At 41.0% G+C, this 17,868-nt stretch overlaps 1 protein-coding gene across 1 annotated transcript; it reads left to right on the forward strand.

Moving 5' to 3' along the window:
- Positions 1-3,347: 3,347 nt before the first annotated feature.
- Positions 3,348-17,496, forward strand: ATMIN (ATM interactor). The gene is made up of 4 exons (XM_028534754.2): positions 3,348-3,700; positions 12,195-12,320; positions 13,093-13,292; positions 13,820-17,496. The coding sequence occupies exons 1-4, from the start codon at positions 3,368-3,370 to the stop codon at positions 15,630-15,632; spliced, it is 2,472 nt and encodes an 823-aa protein (XP_028390555.1). The 5' UTR covers positions 3,348-3,367; the 3' UTR covers positions 15,633-17,496.
- The last annotated feature ends 372 nt before the right edge of the window (positions 17,497-17,868 follow it).

Here is a 17,868-nt window from a genome sequence, read left to right on the forward strand (position 1 = left end):
AGATAGGTTTTTAGATTTCATTAACTATGGCAAAGACACTCCAGTTATCTCAGATTGAAGGACTGAGTCTGCAGGGGCTTAGTAATGCTGATTTCCTTATAGCTCATAGTTGTGGTTTAAAGCATGTGTGCCCGAGGGGCTGGCACTTCTGCTCAGTGCCTGCATGCCTGCATTAGGTCTGCCCAGAGGTGCTACAAGTTCCTGGGTTGGCTTCTCACGGCCCACAGCCCTCCCTGGTGCTTGGCAAGGATGGGCAACCGCAACCTGAAGGAGATGCTAATCGTATTATCCAGCGTTTAGTGGGATCACTTGAGGCTGCACCCTGAGGCCCTCCAGGACAGAAGCACCTGCTTAAGGAAATGAGAATACATGGAACTGTTAGCCATTATGTGCTTAATGGTCCAGAGACACATACTGTATTCAAATGCAGTCTTGGGAACAGATGGAGCCATAAATATATATCCAAGGACCTTCATAACCCAAGGAATTTACTTCCTAATGTAAAATTAGATAAAGGAATTGCTTCAGAATAATTTAGTGGGATTTTTGAATTTTTCTAGTTAGGAATTTACCTAATTTTACATTAGGTAGAGTCTCCAAAAGTGAATAATGGCTAACATTTATTGAGAACTTATTATATGGCAGGCACTAAGTATTTTCTATGCTTCTGTGTATTATCTTATTTTCATAACTCTCCTGTAAGGCAGGCAGCATTACTAGTCTTACGCTACTTTAAATGACTACCAAAAGCTTAGGCTAGTCAGTGGCTGAGCCCACATTAGCCACAGGCAGCCTGCACTCTTAAACAGCATACCGAAAAGAAAACAGCCCATGGTTCCTACCCCACACATAGATGTGGGGTTTTTGTTGTTGGCCTTTGTTGTGGGTTTTTGGTTTGGTTTGGGCCCACAGTACTTTTTAAATCCAAATTAGTTCCTAGGGTGGGCAGAATAATACCCGCCCTGCTCAGAGATGCCCACATCCTAATCCCTGGAATACGTAAATATATTACTTTACAAGCAAAGGGACTTTGCAGATGGGGAGAGTTCATAAATGGACCCAGTGTAATCATTAGGGTGTTCAAAAATGGAAGAGAAGAGAGCAAAAGGAGATATAACTACTGAAGAAATCAGTGATAGGACGACTCAGCTCACCGTTACTGACCTTGAGAAGCTGGAAGAGGGAAGTAAACACATTCTTCCCTAGAGGCTCCAGAAGAAATGTTGCCCTGCCGACACCTCGGTCTTAGCCTAGTAGACTCATTTGAGACTTCTGATCTCCAGAACTGTGAGATAATGAGGAAGGAGTGAAGACAGGGAACATATAAAATGGAGTCATTTTAACCAAGCTGTTAAAATTATTAACATGAAGGTCAAGGCATGAAAGATTCCATTCTTGTTCTAACTAGCCTGGGAACTTAAAACGCTTTTGAACTTTCCAGGTCTGTGTCAATGCCTGGATTTACAAATGGACATGCACACAACCCTCTGATTATCCCCTGAAGGACTTGGGTACCCAGAATACTGATTACCCACTGAAGGGCTCATAAATACATCCCCCTGGCATCCATTATCCAGACCATAGAACATGACCAGACCTGTTGGTGCCCATCTTCTGAACCCCCTGGAATCCATCATCCTGACTGCCCGACATCTGACCGATAACCATCCTGGACCAATCCTAGGGCTAAGAATGCAGAACTGGTAACTCTCAAGAAGATGCTTTTTACTGTAAAAACTTAATTTTTTTCTTCTTTGGAATGCTTTTTTGCTTTGCTCTGTTCCCAATTTGCAAACTCCAAGACATTTGCGTAACTCTTTATCATTTATTTCTAGCTAAAGCCTCCAGGCTTTTTTTGAGTTCCTTCAACAACAACCAATCTGTGTTTTAAGCCACTGGTTTGTGGTAATTTGTTATTGCAGCAATAGAAAACTAATATAGACACTAATATATAAAAGTTGGATGTTTTCACATAAAAGTCTTTAAAACAAATCTAGCGAGCCCTGGCTGGTATGGCTCAGTGGATTGAGTGCCAACCTGTGAACCAAAGGGTCACCAGTTCGATTCCCAGTCAGGGCACATGCCTGGGTTGCAGGCCAGGTCCCCAGCTTGGGGCACGTGAGAGGCAACCACACATTGATGTTTCTCCTTTAAAAATAAAATCTTGAGGGGGGGAAACAAATCTAGTAATTGTTAGGGCAGAGTTGCTCAGCAAACCAGATGATGCAGTGAGCCAAAGAGCAGGGTTTATTAGCGGGGAATAAATAAGCAGGGGGGGGGGGGGGGGGGGGGGCTAACCTAGATTGGGGAGCCAACCAAGGGAGGTTAAGACTCACTCTGTTGTTCTTAGGGCAGGCTTTTTAAGCGCAAAAACCCATGAAGGTTAACTGCTTGGGGTGTCAGAGTCTGACTGGCTCAAGTGAAAACTGCATCCTGTTATGCCAGATAGGCCAACCCCAGACCCCAATCTTAGCTGGGCATCTGTTTGTCCTGGGTAGGGTCGGCAGGCAGTTTCCCAGGCTAGTTTCCCACAGTGTAGTTTCCCGCCTGGTGATTTTCCATTCCTTCTAGGCCTACCTAGGTCTGTCAGTGGTATCGAAGATACTGGCTATCCCCCTTTAAACAACGGATGTATTTCTAATTTCACTGTTGCCCTCACCCCTCCCTTCTGTATACACCTAACATACTATTCTCATTTACATGACCTACCTAGTCTCTCTAGGTACTTAGGTTTTAGAACCCTGGCCTGAGCTACACTGTCTCCCAAACAGTAATCGGATTTCATCAGTTAAAATACAGGCAAGTGGACCCAGCCTCCCTAAAATAATTGTCAATGATAACAATCCTTTTGTTTGTATAATGTGACCTAGGACTAATTAGTTACGTCTCTGCAAAATGGGGGAAAACTTATAGTACACACCTTTTAATGGCTGTTCTGAGGACAAAATGAGACATCAAATGAAAAGGGCATTCCCCAGAGTCTGGCACATGGGAAACCCTAAATAAAACATAGCTGTAACTAACGTACTGTTGCCTGCCGTGCTGTTGAACATTTGGGTTGTTTCAATCTTTGGGAAGTTTCTGAACGCATTGCCTTTTCTTCTATCCAATTATTGTCTGAAGTCCAGCTTCTAGGAAGGCAAAGAACGGATCAGCGGAACTTCTACCTGTGCATAAGAATCCCAGTGAAGTTTTACAACCCGCCCACCTGGCAGCGTTTCCACGCAGACGTGCACTCTCTAGCCGGCAAGGGGGCCGCCGCTGGCCAGTCCCGGCCGGATGCTAATGAGCCGAGAGGCCCCGCCCTCTGCCGGAAGTAGTGGCGGAAGGCGGGGCTTGAGTTCGTCCAGGCTGCAGTGCGGGAGCTATGGCGGCTTCTGAGGCGGCGGCGGCGGGACCCGGGGCTCTGGCCTCGGGCACCCCGGCCGGCCCGGCGGCCGCGAAGGGAGCCGCCGCCGCCTCGGGCCTGTGGGGGCCACCTGGACGGCTGAGGGGTAGCCGGCCACGGCCTGGGGCGGCGAGGCAGCAGCCCGGGGGTCCGACACCGGGGGTGCCCGCCGGGGAGCTGATCCAGCCGTCGGTGAGCGAGCTGTCTCGGGCCGTGCGGACCAACATCCTGTGCACTGTGCGCGGCTGCGGCAAGATCCTGCCCAACAGCCCGGCGCTCAACATGCACCTGGTCAAGAGCCACCGCCTGCAGGTGAGCCCGCCGCTGGACGGCGCCTCCCCAGGCCTGGCGCCGACAAAGCGCCTCGCTTGGGGGCGTGGGTGCGGGTCCGGTTTCCAGGGCTGCGCGGCCCGGGGTCCGGAATACGTTGTCTGAGTCCAGCCTCCGCCGACCCGCTTCGGAGGGGTCTTCCAAGTACGTAATACGGACCAAACCGAGGAGGGAGTCCCGGCAGGCCAAGGTGGGAGCTAGGAAGCGGGAACGCGCAATAATTGGAAAATACTGTGTCATGCCACTCGGCTGTCAGGCTCGGACCCGCGAGGACGACCGGCGTCTTACTTCGCGGCCCGGGCATTTAGCTAGGTCTCACAGCAACTTCGTGAAGTACGGACATATTGTCCTCATTTTACTGACGAGAAACAGGTTGTGAGACCTCACTAGTGTTGGGGTTTAAACCTGGCCTCTGGTTCTAAAGCCGTGTTGTTTCCACCACACCTCCTTCAGGCCTTTAGGTCCCGCCCTGCTGTTAAAAGGGAGCTAGCTGCAGATGTGGCGGCGCACCGGCTGTCACAAGTTTCAGTGTCGATAAAATCAGCTCAGGAATGAGACCTGAGGGAAATTTCCCCTATGGATCTGCCTTAAGAGAGAACGCCTATAATAGTCTGGATATCCCTTCCACCTGGTGTAAAATAGGGCGGTGATTTTCAACCTTTAATGCACACCTTATTATAAGAAAGCTTATTAAAAATCCAGATGTTCAGTCCCACCCAGACCTATCAAATCATAATTCTCAGTCATTACAATAGGGGGTTTCCTTCCACCACTTAGAGTCTTTCTTTGCCAACAGTGACATGATTCAAAACCCCAAGTCACTGAAAGCAGCTTTGTGAATATGTAGCTTTTGACAGTCAGAATTGACCAAGGAGAAAGTTTAAATTGCATGTTCTGTCTATCCGCAGGTAAATCCTTCTTGGAAACTTCCTTAGAATCAGGCTTCTGATAAGAATTTAGCAGCACCAAGTCTAATAGGGTAATCTCCTTTTGGAAAGCACCAGCTCAACAGAGGTGCAGCAGCGTTCTCCTGTGGAGATTAGGGACCCCAAATAGAAAATGTACATGGAGGTATGGTGAGGAAAACTCCGCAGGTGGGGCTGCAGTTCCTCAGGGTAGTTTGGGGTTTCCTCCAGGACACCAGTGAAGTAACTCTGGGAATGGGCTTTGCTTTCATACTGAATTTTAACAAAATCCTTCCTTTTCTTAACCATATTTTAACTTGAGTTGTTGAGTATATATTTGTAGGGATCCTACAGCCTAATCCTTTGGTTCTCTTTAGCTCTTACACAATAGGCATTCCCTACCTTCAGTGCCATGCCCTCGCTGACATACAGCTAGGGCACACGATTACATCTGGGCACAGATGCAGCTGCCCGTCTTCTAACGAGGACCTTCCTTGTATCGGCCAGACACCAGTCCAGGAAGCACTTCTTAACGGTGTATATTATTCTTGTCTCTGGAATTGCTGTCTGGAGCTCCACATCTCTCAAGACTTTGTGAAGCACCTGTTAAGCATAAAGATAGCACTTACCCTTCAGGACTTTGATAGTATGTGTACAATCTAATTATATTTCTAATTATGTTTTTAAAATATTTGAAGTTCAGGAGTTCTGAAGGTACCAATACAGAAAATATAATAGGCCTAAGAAGGAGGAATGTGTTTAAGGAAAATACAAACTTTGACAGTCTTTACTTTAGAGTTTTATAGTATCAGTATCCTCCCTTGCTTAGAACCTGTGTAAAGTCATTCTTCCAGTTCTAGTTAGATTCATTTTTCAGATTTCTCTTGTGTGAAGACAGCACCGTGTACTCAGGATCTGAACAATGGGGAAAAAAGGACTTTTCTGAGTTTCCTTCCTAAGCCACCAGGGAGACCTGTTTCAGCAGGGATTAAAGAAACCTCTCCAAGAACTATCATTGGTTTTTCTCCTGTCAAACAGGCTCACTTTCCTGATTTATTCTGCCTTTCTCACTATGGCACACAACAGTCTCTGAGCATCTGCTGTCTTGGTGGAAAAGGAGGGGGTTCATTTTCTTTAATGAAGGCAGCGTATGTGACAAAATAGCCATATCCGTATGGCAGTGCCCTAGTGTGGCAAATTTCTACCCTCCCTCTAGCTTCTGAAGAGAAGCTCTTGAATTCAGACATTACTCTTTACACTTGATGTTCTCAAAGTTTTGGGAGGAGGAGGCCTGGGAACAAGGTCTGACTGGGAGTTACTGTGGTTTTGAATGCAGTCTGTGTTTAGGCCAGAGACTCCACTACCAGGGAAGTGTGCACCTCCTTTCTGCCCTGACGCTAGTCTGAGTATATCTGGGTGGCAAATGTGCATAATATTCCGTGGAAATTTTCCCTTTCATTCTGGGTTACAGCTACTTGCATCATTCTACTTCCTTTCCTGTTTTTTTTCTAATTATGATAGTTTTGTATTCCCTTCCCATTAGTTGCTGTGTGATTCTTATTCTAGTCTAATCTTTCTTCACAAGATTCCCTGTCCCTAACCAAATATTCCTTAACAGAAATGATTAACAAACTCTTCTGAAGGATGGGGGATAAGAGCAGGATTATAAGATAAAGAGTACCTGCCGCCTTTTGGTTTTATGTGGGTTCTTAAGATATGTCTATATTCCGTATCCTATAAGGAAATCTGGAAATATCCTAGTTCTGCTTTGCCTTGGGGGGAATACATGGAGAAATAAAAGCTGGTGATTCAGTGAGAGGAAGAGGAGGGGTAAATGAGCATTTCTTGATTGTGAGAAATTCTTTTATTCATTGTGTTTGAAAACAGTCAAAAGGACAGGAAAGCTCTTAACCTCTCATCCAGCAACATTTATATTTTTAAAACATGGCACAGATGATCTTGTATTGTGTTCAGCACAGGGGTTTGCTTTTAATGATTTACCTGGAAAGTTTTTTAAAAGCAGAAGAAAGGAACAGTTCCAAGTTGCTCTGTAGACCATATTGTACACAGTCTTCTCATTTTAAATTTACAATAAGAAGACAACAAAGCAAACTGGTTTTCTTCTTGGATGCTTTCTGTGAAGACAGTCAGGTGCTGGAGTAGCTATCATGCCTTTTTCCCCCAAGTATTGCCATGATTATTACAATCCTTCCTTTTACCCTCTCATCTTCATTTGTGTCTTTCCTTTTACTTTTCTGTCTCTTTACTTTTTTTGTTGTTCTTTTCTCATGGGTTCTTTTTAAAATTCTTTTAATTAAAATGTTTCACAAACATTTTATGAAATGTTTATTTTTATTTTAAAATGTTTCATAAACAGATACCCCCCAAAATATAAAAACACAAAGTATTTTTTGTACTTTTTTTTTCAGTTTAGGTACACAAAAGATAAAGAACAAAAACATCACTTCTCACTTCATGTTTTATTATGCCATCACCTTTTCTTGTCTCCCCTCTTCTCATCTCAGCCAGCTTACCCTCTGCACTACTGTCTCCAGACAAGAGTGGGAAGGAGGCCCAGAGACTGGGTGGAGGGGTGATGATGTCAAAAGGTGAGGAGCTGGCCCTCAGAAAGCTGGAAAGTGAACAGGAGTGTCGGGTTGTTGTCATGCCTGTTATAACAGCATCAAGAAGATTGCTGATGACCAATAGGGCTGTCTTTAGTGTCTCATCCTGATGTGTGATACAGTTGTGGCTTCAATGGCCATGAAACATAAGCAGTATAATGCCACAAGTTTTTATGTTTACTCTATTTAGAACATTCCCAAATGCAACAGAAAATACAAAGATATTCCTATCCTTTAAAAGGTTTAGAGAATTTTAAGTAGTTCCATTAGATATAACAGAGAATTGACAGAAGAGCATGGTAGCTTGAAGGTATGTGGTAAGGGACTTGAATGTCCCAAGCTAAAGAAATTTGGACTTGGATAGTATTGGGGAGCTGTAGAAAATGTTTGAGTGAGGTAGTGATCAGCACTATACTTTAGAAAGATGAATCTGACAAATATAAATGAAAAAGAGATTGAAGTTCTAGAAATTAAGAGGTTAATGACACAGTTCAAACAGAGTCAGGAGAACTTGAAAGGAAAGGTGAGGAGGTAATAAAAGACATCTAAAAAGAGGAGTGAATAACTGCCAAAACTTGGAAGCAACCAAAATGTCCTTCAGTAGGTGAATGGGTAAATTATGGTATATCCAGACAGTGGAATTGCACTCAGCACTAAAAAAGAAGTGAGCTATCAAGCCATGAAAAGACATGGAGGATGTTTAGATGCATGTCACTGAGTAAAAGAAGATAATTAAGAAAGGCTACATATGGTATGATTCCAACTATATGACACATTTTCAAAAAGGAAAGCCTAGCCTCAGCTGGTGTAGCTCAGTGGACTGAGCACTGGCCTGTGAACCAAAGGGTCGCCGGTTTGATTCCCAGTCGGGGCTCATGCCTTGGTTGCAGGCCCGGTTCCCAGTAGGGGGTGCATGAGAGGCAACCAAACATTGATGTTTCTATCCCTCTTTCTCCCTCCCTTCCCTTCTCTCTAAAAATAAATAAAATCGTTTTAAAAAATAAGAAAGGAAAAACTATGGAGATAGTATAAAAATTAATGTTTACCACAGATTAGGACAAGGGTATTATGAATAAGCAGAGCACAGAATTTTTAGGGCAGTGAAAATATTCTGTATGATACTATATTGTGGATATATGTCATCACACAGTTGTCAAATCATATGGAATGTACAACACCAAGAGTAAATTATAAAGTATGGAGTTTGGGTGATAGTAATGTGTCAGTGAAGGTTCATCAATTGTAATAAATGTACCACCGTAGCAGGAGATGTTAATAGTGAATCAGGCTGTATGTGTTTGGGGATAGGGGTATGTGGGAACTCTGTGCTTTCCACCCAATTTTGTTGTGAACCTAAAACTTTTCCAAAAAAAAAAGTTTATTAATGTTTTAAAAAGTGAAGAGGCAAATGAGGGTGTTCGAAAAGAGATAATAGAAAATTGCTACGCAGAATTGCGGATGTATAGAAGTGAGCATGCATTTTGTAGTTCTCCAGTAGGAAGTGTTTCAGGGAACATTGACAGCCTAGGACATAGAAGAGGGCCATCTCCCTGGCATAAACTAAGAAGAATTTGATTATGTGAAGTCAATGAAGTATTTTAATCTCCCCACATTGCAGTTTCTTTTACTGATAACACTAGATAGAAAATGTATGTTAATTAAAGTTATTTTTTTAAAAAACTAGATGAATTGGTGAAATGGAATGAGTTTGGTGATGAGAGACAATGTCAGTTATCATTAAGGTTAGCACATGCCAGTGTTTTAACAAACAACATGTCAGTAGGCTTTTACAAAAACATTACTTAATGCAAAGCACTAGTTTAGATTAGCTTATTGGCATTAAGTTGGTGAGCAAATATCTAATAGCTATCATAATTAATTGACATGTAATAAACATGGTTCTAAGCCCTATACACTATTAATTAAATCCTAACAGCAACCCTGAAGTAGGTCCTGTTATTTTACCTACTTTGCAAATAAACAAAACAGTTCATTTTTTCAAGGTTGCAGGAAAATGGCAACCTAGATAATTCAGGCTCTGTCGGTTCATATTCCAAACCCATGGGTTTAACCACTATACCAGTGGTCCTTAAACCAAGGCTACACATTAGGATCATCTGGGGAGATTTTAAGACCAAATATAGATCCCTAATCCCCATCCAAATCTAAATACTCAGAATACCTGAGGTTGGGGCCAGACATAGGTGATTAACTTTTCACAGGCCACCAGAGTTGAGAACCATTGCCCTACACAGGACTGCCTTTCTCAAAATGTTCTGCATTTAGCATGCAATTGCTCTCTTCTTGAAGCAGTACCAAGAGGTGTATAGAATAGTTTCTCTTCCTAAGAAATGTAGTTGGGGAGACTAGAATCTAAAAGGAAATGGTAGTATTTAAGATAGCTTAAGTTAGGTACTATCTTGGATTTCATTCAAGAATTGTATCTTTAGATCTGGGTGGTGAGCAGAACAAGGGATTGCTGTTTAGTGAGAATGTGATCTGGGCTAGGCTCTATGCTAATTCAATACAAAATAATTCTGAGAGTTAACTATTCTGATTTAGAAATGAGTAAATCAGCTCAGAGAGGTTAAAGACCCTGTCCACATCCACACCACAAATCAGTGGTAGAAATGGCTTATAGCCACAGTGTTCTTTCCACCGCTGCATTCTGTCTGAAGGGAGACAGGAAGATGTGGGACAAACTAGGTCTTCAAAGAAGGATAGTCATCCAAGAATGGATATAGAAGATGGAATTGGAAGTGGGAAGAATGTTAGACTGAGTAGGGGAGTATTTAAAAAGGTAATAGAAAAATATATGGTTATAATGGTAGATTGGAGGCACGGTGAGTTGGGATTTTATTTTACATACCTTTTTTTTTTTTTTTAAGAGTATTTATTAGGTGATATATACAAATACTTTTTGGGATGTCAAATTTGTTACAACATTAGATGAGGAAGGACAATTATTTATGAGACCACTTATTCAATAAATAATCCAAATAAATATGAATATCTAGACAGTGTAGTGCAGTAGGATTATAAAAGGATGGACCATTGTGGAAGACATGGAGGAATAACTGACTGGATATGATATCACTGGAAGATAAATTCTGTTTTTTAAAAATAAAACAAGAATGACTTCTTCCCTCTAAATGAATGGACACAGACTCAACAAGATCAGCATGTTCCTCTTGAGATCCTGTGGGAAAGCAAAGGGAAAGAGTCTTAGCCAGGCAGTTATTAATTTCTCCCTTCTTTGGACACACTGATGGGAAAGAAGGTGGTTGGTATGTTCCAAAAGTAATGAATCCTTTCTCATCAGAATACTAGAGGACCAGAATATCTAGGTTCTGTAGAAACAGCTGAGGCCTAAGCACATGTCCTGTTGTTTCCATTGACCCCTAGGGTCCCACCACTTCCCACCTTCTTTGGGGCTACTTGGAAGGGAATTAGACAAGAATTATACTGGCCCTGGCTGGTGTGGCTCAGTCAGTTGGAGTGTCATCCAGTATACTGAAAGGTTACAGGTTCGATTCTCGGTCAGGGCACATACTTAGGTTGTGGGTTCAATCCTTAGTCAGAGAGCCTATGAGAGGGAACCAAACAGTGTTTTTTTTTTTCTCTCTCTCTCTCTCCCCTCCCCTTCCTCTCTGTCTAAAAGCAATGAAAAAAAAATGTCCTTAGATGAGGATTTTTTTTTTAATTATACTGGAGGTCATCACACCAGATATATATCAACAAAGTATGTCATCAAGGCCAACAGGATAGAGCACTTCAAGCTAAATTAACTTACCAATTACTTGAAAACTAGCCAAAAAGTCATTCACATACTTAATAATAAAGGGTTATTAAGATTATGAGTTAATATATATAAAGTGCTTAGAACAGTGCCTGACATAGTAGTAACAGCTATGGTAGTACTGCCCATTATAATAATGATTAAATCTCAGACATAATATGCTATATAAAAGTTGTGTCAGCTAGCCTTAGGTACTTTGGGGGCAGTGTGACAATCAGAGAAAGTCACAATGCTATGTATCAGGAAGGCCATACATCATAGAGGAGGTTTTTCTCAGTTCACACTGAGACACTGTGGATGAGGTAAAAAGGGAGGGAAGACATAAGGATGATGTAGAAACCTTGAGCCTGATAAACTGTAAATATAACATTTGCAAATATAGAAGGTGGCCTTAAGGTGTTGACTAAGAACCTGTAGAAAATTAAGAGTTTGTATACCCTGAACAGAAGACATACCTGGAAGAAAAATCTCAACAGACTGAGAAAAATGCTTCCCAGAATGACAGTTTGCAGTTTCTTTTGCACAGTTGGGATTAAAGGAGGAAAGTTAACAAGATTATAGAAAAGTGGGGGAAAGCAGGCACAGAAATCTTTGTGATTGGACTACAGGAGAGTTAAGATTATGTCTCTTAAGGGTGATTACACATCTGAGGGATGAAAAAGAGGCATTTCATGCAAAGGCATTTTGTGCAAATCTAGATACACAAAAACAATGAACAGGGCTTGCTTGCTCAAAGCAAAGGTCAACTTTTATTGGGAAAGTTATAGACCTGCAGTGTGACTGCCCACCATGACCTGCCCAATTAGGAATTTATGATCAGACCACCCTGTGAGGTTACTTTCAGTTAGATTTATCATAGAGCCCCTTTTTCATCCACAAATGGCAGAGATTATAGGTTTAGAACAGGTAAAGGAATGCATAGAATTTTAACATAAATTGAGCTATGGTTCATACACTATAAAATTTACCCATTTTAAGTGGATAATTCAATTACTTTAGTGTTGTGCAACCATCATCATTCAATTTTAGAACATTTTCATCTCCCCAAAAAGATCCTTTGTTCCTCTTTTGTCATTCCTTGTTTTCACCCCAGCCTATTGTATTGATTTTTTGAAAATAATTACTTAAAGTGATTTTTTCTTTTTCAGGATGGCATAGTAAATCCAACAATAAGAAAGGATTTGAAAACCGTACCCAAATTCTACTGTTGTCCAATTGAAGGATGCCCTAGAGGGCCTGACAGGCCATTCTCTCAATTTTCTCTCGTAAAACAGGTATTTTGCTTATCTTAAGAATACTTCTCTGAGGATGAAATGCAAGTAATATAAACCTAGTGTGCATTCTAATTACCTGGCAAATAAAACTAGAGAATTGAGCAAAAAGATGCTTGTAAGGAGAGTCACTCAAGGGTCTCCCAATTGGAAAAGATGCGTAAGATGTACTGCAGGCAAAAGAGATGTGGCTTGTTCTAAAGAGGAAGATGTCCAGAAGTAGATTCAGAGAGAATCTACTTCAAAGAATGAGAAAATGTGTACATCATCTCGCTTGTGTGAATCTGTATGCTTCCAAGGTCAGACAAGTAAGGCACAAAGGAAATGTCCCAAAAGAGTAAGAAGTTGCAGAATGCCACAAAAGAAGAATTTTAGAAGCAGCTATCTTAAAAGGAGGAAGGGGCACAGCAACTGGGGAAAGAGGTGATTCGGGACCAGAAGAGATTGGCAACTGAAATACCTCCCTGACAGTTTGTTGGAGAGAAGTCGTATGAAAAACATTGCAGACAATTTTCATTCTGCCTGCAGCACTTATTTGTAGATCAGAACCTACATGCTGGGTACCATGGATTGTTTCTACAACTGTCTCCACACTTTTCACAAAGCAAAAGTGATAGGGGGAAGAGGCATATGAGAAACTGCAACTTACCTGCTTTTATATTCTTTTGATTTGGACTGCTATGTTTTGTCATGTAAAATCATTGTATATTGATAGCTTTTGAAATGTTTTGAGCATTTGCAGTTTTTCATTTTGATCCCTTTGTGTTCTTCCTAGCACTTTATGAAAATGCATGCTGAAAAGAAGCATAAATGTAGTAAGTGCAGCAATTCATATGGCACTGAATGGGACTTGAAAAGACATGCAGAGGACTGTGGCAAGACCTTCCAGTGCACGTGTGGCTGTCCTTATGCTAGTAGAACTGCATTACAGTCCCACATCTACCGAACTGGCCATGAGATCCCTGCAGAGCACAGGTAAAGGGGAAGAAATGGTGATCCAAAAGTCAGTAGCTGTGGGAAGAGTTTCTAATGAAACTTCCTGGAAAGCCATTAGTGTAGGAAGAAAGGAGGAATAATGGAGAAAAGATGTGACATGGAAGAACTTTTGGAAATGGCAGCAGTACTAGCAAAGGATCTGTGCCTACTTGACCCAGGTCATCTTCCTTATTCTTCCTGCCAACTTCTTTTGAGGGCCCCTTATCATGAAACTGTACTTCATTTTAAAAGCCAGATTTATATTTGGAGTACTAGCTTTGTACTTTAGAAGTAATAAATGTTGCATTATATAATCTGTTAGCTTCCTTCTGCTCATATATCTAGATTGAGTTCTAGTACTTAGAGCTTTAACACCCAAAAGAAAAGTATGCTTCCTCCTTCCCTGTTTGCAGTTTCTGAACTTCTGCCTGCTATAGAGCAGACCCAGTTCTCAGAGAGCTGCAAAGGAAGGAGTTTCTCTTCACTGGGTTGAATCTGACCTTTTTTTACTCTGTCATTGTTTTCAGGGATCCACCTGGTAAGAAAAGGAAAATGGAAAACTGCCTGCACAACCAGAAGTTGTCCAATAAAACCACTGAATCACTGAGCAACCAACCAACCCCAAGAACAGACACTAAAGAATTAGAAACTTCAGAAATAAAGCTAGTCACTTCTTTTGAAGATTCTTGTGGCTCTAATGCCAGAAAGCAGACTCTTACAACAGCTCCAAGATGTTCTCAGAAGTTGCTTTTACCAAAGCCCAGAGTAGCTTTGGTTAAACTCCCTGTCATGCAGTTTTCTTCTGTGCCTGTCTTTGTGCCTACAGCTGACTCCTCGGCCCAGCCTGTGGTGTTAGGTGTCGATCATCAGGGCTCTGCCCCAGGTGCTGTGCACTTACTGCCCTTATCAGTAGGAACCCTGATCCTCGGCCTTGATTCAGAGGCCTGCTCTCTTAAGGAGAGCCCCCCTTTTTCAAAAATTGTGAATCCTGTTGCTGTTGAGCCAATAAGTACAGGTGTTCAAGTGAACTTGGGTAAAAGTTTGTCTGATCCTTTACATGAACTAGGGAACACATGTCAAAAGAACAGCATTTCTTCAATCAATGTTCAGACAGATCTGTCTTATGCCACACAACACTTTATACCTTCTGCACAGTGGGTGAGCCCTGATTCCTCTGTATCATCTTGTTCTCAAACTGATTTGACGTTTGGTTCTCAAGTTTCCCTACCCATTAGTGTTCATACACAAACGTTTTTGCCCAGTTCTAAGGTAACTTCTTCTATAGCTGCTCAAACTGATGTGTTTTCAGATGCCTGTTTCCAGTCAGGTGGGATCTCCAGAGAAACTCAAACCAGTGGAATACAAAGTCCAACAGATGACCGGGTACAAATGGACCAAGCTGTAATGTGTGGAGACATTTTTGAGAGTGTCCATTCATCATACAGTATTCCTACAGACAATATTATAAGCAGTAGCTTAGTAGGAGAGACTGTAACTCATGGTCTGTTACCTCAGAACCACCCTAAGACTTTAAATCAAGATATTGGGAAACCTGCACCAATTATAAACTTCAGTGCACAGAACAGTATGCTTCCTTCCCAGAACATGACAGATAATCAGACCCAAACTATGGATTTATTAAGTGATTTAGAAAACATTTTGTCAAGTAATCTGCCTGGTCAGACACTGGACAATCGTAGTCTTCTGTCTGACACAAATACTGGACCTGACACCCAGCTCCCATCTGGCCCAGGCCAGAATTCTGCGATTGATTTTGATATCGAAGAGTTCTTTTCGGCCTCAAATATCCAGACTCAAACTGAAGAGAGTGAGCTTAGCACCATGACCACAGAGCCAGTCTTAGAATCACTGGACATAGAAACTCAAACTGACTTCTTACTTGCAGACGCTTCTGCCCAGCCCTACAGTTGTAGGGGAAACTCTAATTTCTTAGGCCTTGAAATGTTTGACACGCAGACACAGACAGACTTGAACTTCTTTTTAGATAGTAGCCCTCATCTGCCTCTGGGAAGTATTCTGAAGCACTCCAGCTTTTCCATGAGTACTGATTCATCTGACACAGAGACCCAAACTGAAGGAATCTCCACTGCTAAAAACATACCTACTCTAGAAAGCAAAGTTCAGTTGAACAGTACAGAAACACAGACCATGCATTCTGGCTTTGAAACCCTGGGAAGCTTGTTCTTCACCAGCAATGAAACTCAAACAGCAATGGATGACTTCCTTCTTGCCGATTTGGCCTGGAACACTATGGAATCTCAGCTCAGCTCTGTAGAAACTCAGACGTGTGCAGAACCACACACAGTCTCCGACTTCTAAAAATGGAGTCCATGTGTGGGATGCGTTTACAATTTCCTTCTGGATTTAGAAAATGAAGAGTGGAGAAAACAGTATTAACTCTGTTGAATGTAGTTGATAGGCAGTTACTTTGATTTTTTGAGGTTCTTTGCCTTTTGTACTTGTAAACACAAAATTTGTATAAATGTGAGTGTATTATAAATTGAAGACATTGATCTAAAAAGGATTGCATTGCGTTGCCTACATTTGCCCTTTCATTGCTAGCTAGTCTTTCCATACTTATAAAGAAAAAAAAAGGAATTTCACACCTTCAAAACCCATCAAGTCATGTCGCTGAAGCCAAGCTTACCAGGTACTAGGGTACAGACTTCAAATCTCCACAATATTTTAGTTTAAGTGTTACTTACTTCAATTGCACCTAAAATATTTTTGACAGTGCTTGTTAGAAATTCCTGCTTCCTGATAATAATACTTAAATCTAATGCCGTGCCATCAGATGTAAATGCCAGTGTTTAGATGGTTTGAGACTCATGCTCCCTGCAGCTTCATCTGCTTTGACATCTCTTTTCTGACTTGCAGACACAAAAGAAAACATCTGCCTTTAGCTTGTCAGGCAGTTTTCATGTAGTCTTTGCCATCCTTTCTCTACATGAACTATTGATATCAATGTAAGTGTACCGTACTTTCCTCACAAGACTTGTGTTGTAAAATTACTGCTTAAAGTAGTAGCAGCAAGCACTTAGTGTAAATAGTGGTCCTTCTAGTCTAAGTAACAGTCATTCCAATGGGTTGTGGAATCATGCCTATTAGCTTATTCCAGAGTGTGCCCTACAAACATCACCACCTGAGCTGTTTGTCTAACTGCATGGGCTGATCTGAGTTTTGTCACTCTAAATTTTTAGAGAAATGGAAAAAGGACATTTCCCACTAAATTTCAATACATTGCATTAGCTTGAAAGGGAAGAGTGCAATCAAACAATTATTTTAAAGTGAATCTTCTTTTCATCCACCTCTAGTTTCCTTAAATAAGGAAAGACATTGGTCTAGCAAAGATATTATTTGTGCCTTGAGGATAGCAATTATAGAATAGATCCAGCTTCTGCATTTTGTTGCTTTATTTGTTTAGAAAGGGTAATACCAGCCAGTCTTCAAAGAAAACTGAGGTGAAGACCTATTGCTTCAATAATCAAGAACATCTGTTTCGAGATGGGAGCGTGGTCAAGGATGCTTTGGGGATATTTAGGAAATCCTGAATTCTTGATTGTTGGCCAACTTTCAGGCAAGTAAAAATCTGCAGCCTGTAGGTTTCTAACTTTACCAAAAGAAAAAAAGTTCTACCTTCTGTGGCACATGGTTGTGCTGCTAAAGGATACATCCTGAAAACCTAAGGAGGGGACTAGTAATAATTCATTAAATTGTGTTGTTAATTCCTATTTCATAGAGTTATTGTTCATAATGGGTAAATAGCATATCCTGAGCAGATGAATTTGACCTGGTAGATAAAAGTTTGCTTTGGTCAAGTTGCCTATGAATATGGATTTCAAAACAAACATAAAGCCTTAACTTAGGATTTCATTATGTTTTAGAATCATCACTGCCTTAATGTTCACACATTTATTTAAGTCCTCCTAGTAAAGGAGAAATGCATGTTTGTTTTATGGCTTCTTGTACATATAAACGCAGTGGTCTATGGCTTTAATTTTTTTTTTGTTTCTGTGACAGTGTTTGTTAATCCAGCCAATAGAGTTATTTACAGAAAACGGAGCATGTAATAGTTCTTTATGTACATGTAAGAACTGTGTCTCCCAAAACCTTAGTTACCTGAATTGTTTCTAAGATTATTTGTAAAAACAAAATGGTTGATTAAAGAGAAGTAAGAATTTTCTCTTTATTTGTGAGTTCTTCAATCTACTCATAATGTGACTTATGTTGTTGCCTTGATTTTTCACAAATTCTTCATCTTTTAAGTCAGATGATAAAATGATTGTGCCTAGTTATTTTCATTATTATTTTACCTTTGATCATAAAAACATTTTAACAGTTTTCCTAATGGAAAATGAAAAGACACTCCAAAGTCTCTATTTTTGATGTAAAGTTTTTATTTTGATGGTAACTATACACCTTAGTATTTAAGTTTTTAGAAAATTTATTCAAAGAAAATTACTCCAATTCATGCATTTGTCAAATGTGACACTTTATAATGGGGTTACTTTTTGTAAATACTGTGGTTCTGTCTTAAAAAAAAAAAAGAACATAA

Source organism: Phyllostomus discolor, chromosome 12, assembly GCF_004126475.2.
Source record: "Phyllostomus discolor isolate MPI-MPIP mPhyDis1 chromosome 12, mPhyDis1.pri.v3, whole genome shotgun sequence".
NCBI classification, from domain to species: Eukaryota; Metazoa; Chordata; class Mammalia; order Chiroptera; family Phyllostomidae; genus Phyllostomus; species Phyllostomus discolor.